General features: G+C 41.4%; 1 protein-coding gene across 4 annotated transcripts in view; it reads left to right on the top strand.

The window, feature by feature from the left end:
* LOC107709650 (histone acetyltransferase p300-like) overlaps positions 1 to 10,604 on the top strand; it is a 29,643-nt gene extending 19,039 nt beyond the window's left edge. For 2 of the 4 annotated variants that reach the window (XM_016514232.1, XM_016514231.1), the window contains exons 17-31: positions 1,166 to 1,284; positions 2,004 to 2,243; positions 2,583 to 2,671; positions 3,866 to 3,946; positions 4,493 to 4,549; positions 4,644 to 4,721; positions 4,818 to 4,885; positions 4,980 to 5,130; positions 5,379 to 5,525; positions 5,605 to 5,718; positions 5,829 to 5,994; positions 6,142 to 6,309; positions 6,405 to 6,566; positions 6,757 to 7,038; positions 7,310 to 10,604. In XM_016514232.1, the coding sequence (XP_016369718.1) occupies positions 1,166 to 1,284; positions 2,004 to 2,243; positions 2,583 to 2,671; positions 3,866 to 3,946; positions 4,493 to 4,549; positions 4,644 to 4,721; positions 4,818 to 4,885; positions 4,980 to 5,130; positions 5,379 to 5,525; positions 5,605 to 5,718; positions 5,829 to 5,994; positions 6,142 to 6,309; positions 6,405 to 6,566; positions 6,757 to 7,038; positions 7,310 to 10,237 (4,850 nt within the window). In that variant the 3' untranslated portion in view covers positions 10,238 to 10,604. Of the gene's footprint in view, positions 1 to 1,165; positions 1,285 to 2,003; positions 2,244 to 2,582; positions 2,672 to 3,835; positions 3,947 to 4,492; positions 4,550 to 4,643; positions 4,722 to 4,817; positions 4,886 to 4,979; positions 5,131 to 5,378; positions 5,526 to 5,604; positions 5,719 to 5,828; positions 5,995 to 6,141; positions 6,310 to 6,404; positions 6,567 to 6,756; positions 7,039 to 7,309 lie in introns of all 4 variants that reach the window. The other 2 variants (XM_016514230.1, XM_016514229.1) reach the window with 1 other exon arrangement.
* Positions 10,605 to 11,868: the final 1,264 nt, after the last annotated feature.

The following is an 11,868-nucleotide window of genomic DNA, read 5'->3' as shown; positions in this document are numbered from 1 at the left end:
AAATGACGGCGCCGTGGGTGTAAACTTACAGATTAAGGGGTGGTAATATTATAATGAGATCCCTTTGCCACGTCATCAAGGGAGCGAAATCAGACGCGCTCGTTTTCTCAGACGCTTGCAGAAAAAGGCTTACCAAAACAAAGTTACTGGGTTAATCTTTTTCACGTTTCCTTGGTTGGTAGATGCACCGGGGACCTGATTATAGCACTTAAAACCTGGAAAAGTCAGATTTCCATGATATGTCACCTTTAATGTGTGCCACAGGTTAGCTGTTGCTTATTTAGAGTGAATAGCTTAAAGGGGTCATATGACGTTGCTAAAAAGAACATTATTTTGTGTATTTGGTGTAATGCAATGTGTTTACGTGGTTTAAGGTTAAAAAAACATTATTTTCCACATACTGTACATTATTGTTGCTCCTCTATGCCCCGCCTTTCTGAAGCTCATCGATATTTACAAAGTTAATCGATCTGAAAATCGCGGTGTGCCCTGATTGGCTAGCTATCTAGTGTGTTGTGATTGGCCGAATACCTCAACGTGTGATGGAAATGTTATGCCCCTTACCAGGTTCAGGAAACTTTCCTCCGTAAAATGCGCTGCACACACTTGAATATTTGGGTTGTACTCTTCTGGAACAGTGTGTAAATAAAACTCAACCACTGATTTCTAGTTGTGTTCTCTGGAAGGTAAAACAAAGTAGTTTAGCTTTCGCAACGAAACACACCGCGTCCTCATGACATGGAGGCTTGTTTGAGATGCATCGGCGCTGCGCAGAGCGATTGGTGTATGACATCAAAGTATCGAGCCTACTACTACAGCGAGAATAAAAGTTACGCCTTCTTTCTTTGCGTATGCATTTGGGCGATGTTATGCAAATCTTCCCACAAAGTGACGTAGATATGTGGGGGCGTGTTTGAACGAGGCATTTTAGGAAGCCGTGGCTGAGCGTTCACTTTTATGAAAAATATCTCTTTGGGTTTGAGACTTTAATCTTTGCGACTTTACGAATCTTCTGTATGCACGAACAGCTTTTAACACTCCAAAGACAAAGGAAAACATGAAATCGCATCATATGACCCCGTTAAATATTTACTATTGCATGTATTTCCAGATTTTAAGAACGATGTTGTAGTAATTCTGTTTCTCTTACTTGCTTTGTCGTCAGTTTTTAAGCCAGAGGAGCTGAGGCAGGCCCTGATGCCCACACTGGAGTCTCTTTACCGCCAGGACCCTGAGTCTCTGCCCTTCCGCCAGCCTGTGGACCCTTCACTACTGGGAATACCAGTACGTCTGCTGTCTGGTCACAACCACCTTAATACAGTGCTGTTTTTGGCTTAACATAGCCATACTATTAAAGTCCCCATGAAATCAAAATTAAAGTGTTTTTGGGAGTAACGCTGCGTGTTTCTAAGCATTTCAGGGGACCTTTAAAGGATAATTCGCTGTTTTTTTTCAAGCAGTTTTGCATTGTTACAATGTTAATAATACATGTAAATGAACAAGGTGTACTCTTTCTCTGTTACGTACACCCAGACATCCCCTTTTATCAGCAAAAATCTGGCTCCAGCAGACTACTGACACCTTCAAGGCTTTTGTTAAAACTACAGATTGAACTTCTGAATTTTTGTTTTCTAGCCACGGCCAATCAGATCAACAGAGGGGCGGTGGCAAAATCAGTTTTTATCAAATAGAGAATGCCACAGCCCCTTTTCTCTGTTTTCTCTAATCATGTAGCACCGATTTCAAAATGTGCATTTTTTTTTTGATGGCAAAGCTGAATTTTCTTTCAAAATTTTTACTGACCATAAACGTTTAAATGATATTTTATATTTTCCATCAAATGTGTATATAATTGGAAATGTGCATTATTGGGAGGAATCCGTTGTGGGATTTCAAATGCATTCTAAATGCTGAAAATTAATGTATTAAGTTAATTCTCTCACATGTAGATGGATATTTCTACTTGACTAATATTCAACATTGTTACTTTTGACGAATTGCAGGACTATTTTGACATAGTGAAGAATCCCATGGACTTGTCTACTATCAAACGGAAGCTCGACACGGGCCAGTACCAAGAACCATGGCAGTATGTGGATGACATCTGGCTCATGTTCAACAACGCCTGGCTGTACAACCGCAAGACGTCACGTGTCTACAAGTACTGCTCCAAGCTGGCGGAGGTGTTTGAGCAGGAGATTGACCCGGTCATGCAGAGCCTTGGCTACTGTTGTGGGAGGAAGGTAAAATGGAAAGTGCAGGAGTGTTTGCACACATTAAATTGTACTTCTGAGGTGGTTCCCGTTTTATAAATCAATATGTTTTTATCTGTTTGTAGACCGATTCAATAAGAGTTTGATGCAGTAATGAGCGTTATAGTATAGGTTAACCAAATTAGTTTTCTTGTCCGCAGAGTTAGTCATAACATGGGGTTTTGTGTCATAGCACAGATTCAAGAATATATTTATCTGAAAGATGCATGGAACTGATCTGTATTTACAAACATTTAAACAGACATTTGTCATGTTTTGTGTTTTCGCCAACATGACGCTGGCTAATATTTTTTTTGTTCTCCCTCACAGTTTGAGTTTTCTCCCCAAACTCTGTGCTGCTATGGGAAGCAGCTATGCACTATACCACGAGATGCTGCTTACTTTAGTTATCAGAACAGGTAAGGCGCTTAAAACTGAGGCCAATATCAACGGACACACAAGCATACATATATATCTGAATGACCCATGTTATGATTATTTATTACATATGCATGTAAAACATGTTAAACAGCTTTTTTTCCACTGTACCTGGTCACATAAAGTGAACTGACAATTGCACCACAGCTGATAAGCGTGTCTTCTTATCCCACCTTTTCCACCAATCAGTCCCTTGTAAAACCCTGTGTGTGTGAAAAGACTTGGCATTTTAAAGTGTGCTCCTTTTCTGCTACATATAATTAAGACAATTTTTTTTAGGAACATATATTATTTATGTTTTTATTTATTTAAATCTCCTGACGTCCACTTAGAATTTGTCAGTTTCTTGAAACAAAAATAGTCATAATTTTTACAAGGCCATTTTTCACCATCTCTGTGATCCTTTAAATCAAATGGCCTGTTTGTGCCTGTATAACTAATTTTGGTTGATCATATGTTAATGTTTTCATAGTACATAGATATATTGTAAATAAAAGAGGTATATTTCTCATTGTATGGCCCATTTAATGTCTTGTCATGATTTTCAGTGATTTAATTTCAGTGATTGCTTGTAAACCTATTCAAAATGTATGAAGATTAAGCCAGTGTCATGAAAGGAGCAATTCTTATTTTTTAAAGAGACACCTTTAAAATGCCTGTTTGCTTGACTTTGTGGCTGCAGTCTTTTTGTTCATGTTTAATGTGCTCATGTGTCCATAAGTCTCAACACCCTTCGCAATTGTATCTGCTCCTGTTTTGCTATAATGGGTTTTCCTCATTATACATGTAAATGCTAATCTGTGCTTTGCTTTGGCTTTCTGCTTGTCTCTGTTGTCTCCCTCCTTATTCCTCCATTTCTGTCCTGTCTAATGATTTCTTTGTCAACCCTTTTCTTTTCCCCTGTACTTTGATGTTTGTCGTGTCTGCTATCGCCTGCTTTCATCTGACCAATCATCTGCACCTAAACCCCTCCCTGCTCAAAAACCCCTGCTCAAAAATCCTGCATCATGACTGGCTCCTCTGGCGACGATCCTTTCCTGCGCTCCCCCTTTGGCCTGTCTGCCCTGCCCTGCCTTGTCCTGCACTGATTGGTGGCTACCTCCTCGTTGCCTCTCTGTGATTGGCTGTATTGGCGCATGGTGTAGTTCACCAAAATATGGGCTTCTTGCTGACAGGTATCACTTCTGTGAAAAGTGTTTCAATGAGATCCAGGGTGAGAGTGTGTCCTTGGGAGATGACCCATCCCAACCTCAAACGTAAGTGATTTCTTTCACACTATTTTTAATCAGTGTTTTATTATAGTGCAATCTTTCTTTTTTTTTTCCTGCGTCAAAACAAGTTTGTCAGTTCTTTCTAGTGTCTGCAGTATTAGTTTTAATAAGACTTATGCCACAGAAGTTCTTGTGATAATGTCACATACCTAGAGTTAAAACAGTTTACAGATGTAGTAAATCTTCTATCGTGTTCTGTCAGACTGACAGATATTTAAAGGTTTTGGAGTAATTTATTATCTGCATTCAACTACACAAGTAATAAGGACAAGCATTTACTCCACTGACCTCGGAATGTGGTTTTCGTGATCCACACACAAATCAAGTGTAAATGCACCCAGAACTCATTATGTAGTCAAGTGTCATCCGTTTTCTGAACACAGAAAATGTGTAGTAATTGCCATGTAAAGGGCCTAAGAGTTAATGTAACAAAATAAAACTTGAGATTTTGAAGCAGACGATAAATGCATCTTTGATACTGCAGAATCCTTTTCTTGTTTTAATAGTTTTACAATTTGCATGTATTTCCAGATCGATCAACAAGGATCAGTTTGAAAAGAAGAAAAATGACACGCTCGACCCTGAGCTGTAAGTTCATATAACCTTGATTCCAGTTTTGTTTGCTCATCAAAATTCTCAGGATTAACACTTTTTTTTTTTTTCCCCCTCATTTTCTCTGTAGATTTGTGGAATGTATGGATTGTGGTCGTAAGATGCATCAGATCTGTGTTTTGCACAATGACACTATATGGCCATCAGGGTGAGTTTGCTGCAAAGAAATTGATTACAACTGTCAACTGAGAGTGCTCTTTGAATGGTGTTTCTAACCCCAACATTCCTTTTTTCCCTCTTTTAGCTTTGTGTGTGATGGCTGTTTGAAGAAGTCCAACAAGACCCGTAAAGAAAATAAATATGCTGCTAAAAGTATGTAATTCCATTTTCAGTGTTTTCTTGTCACTAATAGTCCAATTAATAAAGACATTTAAACCATATTTGTTTTTTTTTTCTTTTTGTTCAGGGCTTCCACAGACCAAACTAGGCATCTACTTGGAAACGCGGGTTAATGACTTTCTGAAGCGACATAATCACCCAGAATCTGGTGAAGTCACTATTCGTGTTGTTCATGTCTCAGACAAAGTGGTGGAAGTCAAACCAGGCATGAAATCTAGGTGAGATAGATTACGACCAGACACTCACGTTTAATATAACATTTATTTGTTGGATGTTTCAAGAATGGTTCCTTCAAAACAGTCTGTCATTTATATTCTTGCTGTGAAGCCACATTTGTTTACTCTAGTTTGTTTACTCTGATTTATAATGTAAAGCTATAAATCGAGGTGGGCTTATAAATTATAATAACTGTCATCATTGCTTGTTTGTCTGCTTGGATTTTAATGACATCCTTTCTTTTTCACAGGTTTGTGGATAGTGGAGAGATGGCAGAGTCTTTCCCATACCGAACAAAAGCTTTATTTGCATTTGAGGAGGTTGATGGTGTTGATGTCTGTTTTTTTGGGATGCACGTGCAAGAGTATGGCTCAGATTGTCCACCCCCTAATCAAAGGTCAGGCATATGTAACTGCTTTTTATTATTTGATGGGTCTGTTTTTGTTTCTTGCTAAAGTCCCCCCTCCATCCTTTAGACGGGTTTACGTATCCTACCTGGACAGTGTCCACTTCTTTCAGCCACACAGTCTGAGAACAAGTGTGTACCATGAGATTCTTATAGGATATCTGGACTATGTCAAAAAACAAGGGTAAGATGATACTCCCCTATCCTACTGTGTCAGCCGCTAACTCACGTTCACATGCTTTTTTGCCTTGTGAAATTCTTAGTTAAACCTTTGTTTTGTTTTTTTCTTTTTAGGTTTACCACAGGACACATCTGGGCCTGCCCTCCTAGTGAAGGAGATGATTACATCTTCCACTGTCACCCTCCAGACCAGAAGATACCCAAGCCGAAGCGGCTGCAGGAGTGGTATAGGAAGATGCTGGATAAAGCTGTAGCAGAGCGCATTGTCCATGACTACAAGGTACAATTTGGACACTGTTATTGTAAAAATGTTTCATTATAAATATTTTCACTTTATCAGCTTATTAATGTGTGAACAAAATGTGCTGAAGTATTGAGTTTATTGAATTACTATTATTTTTTTTTTATTTTTTTTATTTTTTTACAGGACATCTTCAAACAGGCAACAGAGGATCGTCTCACCAGCGCCAAAGAACTGCCCTATTTTGAGGGTGATTTCTGGCCCAATGTGCTTGAAGAGAGTATCAAAGAACTAGAGCAAGAAGAGGAGGAAAGGAAGAGGGAGGAGAACAGCACATCCAATGAGAGTGTTGATGTTAGTCTTTAAGCTCTCGCTTAATATCGCGTTTTGTTCCCTTGTTAAAGTGCTTTTTTTACACAACTTTGAACATTTTCTCACTGTTTCTCCAGACAACAAAAGGTGACAGCAAAAATGCCAAGAAAAAGAACAACAAGAAGACGAGCAAGAACAAGAGCAATTTAAGCCGAGCCAACAAAAAGAAGCCGGGGATGCCAAATGTGTCCAATGACCTTTCACAGAAACTCTATGCCACAATGGAAAAGCACAAAGAGGTATGAAGAGGACTAAAGCCTCATTTCAATGTGTGTACTATGATTGTAGCAAGAAACATTGTCAAACTTTTAGTTTTTGTCAAGTTTGGTGGCATCCTGGTCAATATTTTTTATGTTTTAATATTTTTAATGTTAATATATGCATTGGCATAATGATTTTTTTTATCTCAACATTTTTCTTCCTTGTAAGGTGTTCTTTGTTATCCGACTGATTGCGGCACCCAATTCCAATTCTCTCCTGCCCATTGTTGACCTGGATCCTTTGATGGCGTGTGATTTGATGGATGGTCGTGATGCCTTCTTAACACTTGCACGGGATAAGCACCTGGAGTTTTCTTCAATGCGGCGCTCCAAATGGAGCACCATGTGCATGCTGGTGGAACTGCACAATCAGAGCCAGGACCGCTTTGTCTATACCTGCAATGAGTGCAGGCACCATGTTGAAACTCGCTTCCATTGCACTGTTTGTGAGGTGAGGACTATAGAATGGGAGGGGTGGGAAGATCGCATAAGATCATTATTATTTTTACGAGTTTTATGTGTAAAGCTGATATGCAGTTTTTCTCAGGACAGACACAAATTGAGACCCTTTTTGCTGTGTCCTCAATTATTCAAAATTTGTGCCAGGAAATACAGGATGTCTGCTCACCCTAGTTATAGAAATAATCAGTTGTACTTAGTGTACTGGATGAATTGACATTAATTACCAGCATTATTTAATGATTCTAACCTCTCCTTCACAGGACTATGATCTCTGCATCACTTGCTACAATACAAAAGGTCACAAGCACAAGATGGAAAAACTGGGCTTGGGGTTGGATGATGAAAGCAACAACCAGGCTCCTTCCTCAACACAGAATCCTGGAGACTCACGGCGTCTCAGTATTCAGAGGTGCATCCAGTCTCTGGTGCATGCCTGCCAGTGTCGCAATGCCAACTGCTCACTTTCATCTTGCCAGAAAATGAAACGTGTAATTCAACATACCAAAGGCTGCAAACGTAAAACCAATGGTGGTTGTCCTATCTGCAAGCAGCTCATCGCACTCTGTTGTTACCATGCAAAACACTGCCAAGAGAACAAGTGCCCTGTGCCATTCTGCCTCAACATCAAGCAGAAACTGCGGCAACAACAGCTCCAGCACAGGCTACAGCAGGCCCAGATGGTGCGTAGAAGAATGGCCAGCATGCAAAGGACAGGCCAGCAGATTTCAGGAGGCAATGGTGGGCTGCCATCTCCTGGAAACAGTAGTACTACTGGTCCAAGCACACCAACACCAAGCACTCAGCCGCCTACCCCACAGACGCCCACTCAGCAATGCCAGACTCCAGTGACTCAACCTGGCGTTGGAGGTGTTCCATCACAACAGCAACAGCAGTTGGCAGGGATAGCCCATCAATACCAGCAAATGACTGGAAGTGGTGGGATGATGAATTCCTTGCAGCAGCCCATGATCCCACAGCAGCAGCAACAGCTGACATCAGTTCAGCATCTTCAGCATGCCAACAACCTTCCTCCATACGTGCAAAGACCTCCAGGCTCCTCTCCACTTTCTCAATCAATGGGAAAGCCAGGCATGGTGCCAGGCAGCTTCCCTCAACAGCAACAGTCGAACTTGGGGCAGCCTGTGATGCCTCAGCATCAGCTGCAGCATCAGCTACCTGGCCCCCCACCTGCTGCTGTAGAAATTGCCTTGAAGATTCAACGAGTCGCAGAGACTCAACGGCAAATGGCTCAGCAAAAGATCCTGCAAAGAAACCAGGCTCCTGGAATGATGCCTCCACATGGTCTTCATCAGGGTCCCCAAACTCAAAGCCAGATGGTCATGAACCTTCCTGGAGCTGCAATGGTTGGGCCTCAGGGAATGCCACCCCAGACACAAGCAGCAGTGGCCCGAACTCACATGGATCAGCAGCAGGGAATGATTACAGCAGGCATGCAGCAGCAGCAGACAGGACCTCAGGCTCAGCTCCCTCAAGTCCAGTTACAGCAGGGCCAGCAAGGAGCACCCCAACTTCAGGTGCCTCCACAGCAGCAGTGGACTGGTCCTGGCATGCCTCCTCAGCAGAGACCTGGGGTAATGAACCAAATGGGTCTGCAAGGAATGGTTGCACCTCAACAACAACAACAACAGCAGCAGCAGCAGACAGTTGGTCAACAGCAGCAGCAAGGGCATTCTGGTGTAATTGGAATGATAAGTGGCCAAGGAGGGGCTGCACCTGCAGGTGGTGGCCCTGGAAATCACTCTCAGGCTGCCATACAGGACCTCCTAAGAACCTTAAGGTTACCCAGCTCTCCCCATCAACAACAGCAAGTCCTGAATATACTACGTTCAAACCCTCAGCTCATGGCAACCTTTATCAGGCAACGCGTTCCTAGGTACCTTGGTCGAGGCGGTCCTGGAGCAGGAGGTGGGGGTGTAACAGGAGGACCTGGTGGAGGTCCAGGAATCATTGATGGCCAGCAAATGAATGTAAATCCTGGGACAGCTCAAGGAGGTATGCATATGGCACAAGGAACTAGCATGAATCAGCTTCAGCAGCACCAACTTCAGCAGCGGTCGATGATGGGTGGGAATTTGCAGCAACAACAGCAAATGGCAGTATTACAACAGCAGCAGCAGCAGCAACAACAGCAGCAAGGTGTTATGCCCAATCAGGGTGCCAACATATCTAACATCTCCCCCCAGTTCAGAGAAATAATGAGGCGTCATTTGCAGCAGCAGCAGCAGCAGCAACAACAGCAGCAGCAACATATGGAAAATAATGCTCAGTTCCAACATCCTCAACCACCCCATCAGCAGGGTTATCTTGGCCAATCTGCAATCCCCCCACAGCAGCCTGGCCAACCTCAGCCTGGCGGTCTCCAGCAGCAACAGGGAGGTACCCAGCCTGGGACCCAACAAAACTATTCTGGGTCTGTGTCCCATCAGCAGGTTGCAGCAGCTCTGCAACAAAGGTTGCAGCTTCACCAACTTCAGATGCAGCAGCAGCAGCAACAACAACAGCAGCAGCAACAACAACAGCAGCAACAACAGCAAAGTGCTATGGCAGGACTCCAAGGTGCTGATGTAGGTCCTGGAGGCGGTGGTTCCCTCCAGCAGCAACAGATGCAATCGGCTCCGATTGGTTCACAACCTCAAGCCATGCTTCAGCAAGCTTTGCAGCAACGGCTCCTCCAGCAACAACAGTCACATTTAGGAGGAGGATCTCCTGCTCAACACAATCCCATGAGCCCACAGCAGCCCCAGCAGCAGATGTCCCAATCTCCCCATTTGCAGGGCCAGCAGTTGCCTAATTCTCTAAGCAACCAAGTCCGCTCACCACAGCCGTCGCCTCGGCCCCAGTCCCAGCCACCAAACTCTAGTCCATCTCCTCGCTTGCAGCCCCAGCCTTCACCCCATCGCATCTCGCCCCAAACCCAGACGGGATCCCCTCACCCAGGTCATCTTTCTCAGCATCACGGTGGCATGGTTGCTCCTCCACTTCCACAACAACAACCGCAGGCATCCCAACAGCAGCAACAGGCTAATGCGATGGACCAGGGCCCATTTGGAGGAGACCAGAGTGCCATGCTTTCACAGCTAGGTGGGATGGGAGCCTTGCATGGGCAAGGGACAAATGACATGCTGACAAATAACCAAGATATGAATCACTCGTTAGATTTGATGTAATGTTGCAGTGTTCAAAGAACTGTCCTGATTGCCAGAGTTTGGTAGCAAATGTAGGATTTACAAAGACTGTCATCGATAGTATTATTATTACTATTATTATTATTATTTAATATTTTTCTTATGTAATTGAAAAGAACTGAACTTCCTATGGGAGATACTACATGTGCAAGTCAACAAATTAAGTTAAATGAATGGTAAATTATTGCTTGTTAATATATAAATATATATATAAATATATTTTTTGCCAATTGAGTTCAAAGGGTTTTGGGTTAAGGGATGGGAAATATTTCCTCTTGGTATATGACCAGAAATATTTTTGGGGTTAAGAAGTCTGTCTTTTTTATAGATATTTAAAATTTTTTTAAAAGTGGCATAAAATTAAAAAGCAAAATGCGTAAACAAAATGGACTATTTTGTTTTCTTTTTCCTCAAAACAGTTAAGAATGTCATCGGTTTTGGAGAGTATTAGATTTATTTTCTCCAATGTAATGATTATGAAAATGATGGCATTGGTAATTATTTATTACTCTACACTTTTGGTTTGCTAATAGATATTTTCCTGTTCTTTTGTTTTGGACAATGTATGGCATATGCTAATTGAACCTACAATTTTTGAAGAGTATATTTTTGTTATTGATAGAACCTGACTATAAAAGGATGAATTTATATTCTTAGTCTACTTTTTTCCCCCCTTTTTTAAAAATGTTATTTCTTTTTTTGAGGGGTGGATGGGGCTTAAATTAAGTTTTGGTAGTGTTTGGGAAATGAGTATGTGTTTTTTGATGGCTTGTTGCATGGGAAATATTTGTCCTGTGCATGTCACAGTTTTCCCACTCTCATACACCCGTGTCCCATGAATGTGTTTTCATTATGCCCTTCTTCTCAGTAATGGAACCTGATGACACTACAGGTGTGTTTAGGACAGTGCAGGGAACTCTGAGACTAAATGTTGATGTGGGATTATGGATTTCGCAAATAATCACCCTGGAACTACCCTGACTCTGACTCCCAAATCCTTCTCTTTCCTCCCACATCTCCCCAGTAAGGAATTGTTCTGACTCTTCACACGCATCTCTAGTGTTCTGAACTTTGGGATTTAAGTGGTCTCCTTAATGTATAAACAAAAACTGAAAATAAATTACTGAAAATTAATTGTCTTTGTAAAAAAAAAAAATATATATATATATGTATATATATAGTGTGTGTGAATGGAGATAAATGGACAGATGTTTCTCTTGATTTAAGATCCTTTGAGTTGAAGAACTATGGGCAGCTTAGACTTAATCTGAGAGATTTTTATACATAAATGGAGTGCAAGTCAGACAAGCACCAATGCGCCTTTGTATGTGCAATTCATTACAAGGATTTCATTTGTGTGTTATAAACCAACACTGACTGTCATTATCTCCATCCTGTGCACAAATACAGTAGGAAAGACAGAGTTTTAGATAAAAAGTGGATGGTCTTTTTGATTATATGACAATAACCTATAAATTAATTGTTTTGCTTGGTTAAAAGGGTGATGAATACAAAACAGAGGCAATATGGCTTTAGACTTATTTTATAAATAATAAGAACAATATTTGTTTTATATATATATATATATATATATATATATAGATATTTAATTT

The sequence above is a fragment of the Sinocyclocheilus rhinocerous genome, unplaced genomic scaffold, assembly GCF_001515625.1.
Source record: "Sinocyclocheilus rhinocerous isolate Xijiao unplaced genomic scaffold, SAMN03320098_v1.1 scaffold4100, whole genome shotgun sequence".
NCBI classification, from domain to species: domain Eukaryota; kingdom Metazoa; phylum Chordata; class Actinopteri; order Cypriniformes; family Cyprinidae; genus Sinocyclocheilus; species Sinocyclocheilus rhinocerous.
The sequence above is the reverse complement of the archived record's forward strand: the minus strand, read 5'-3'. Positions and strand labels throughout refer to the sequence as shown.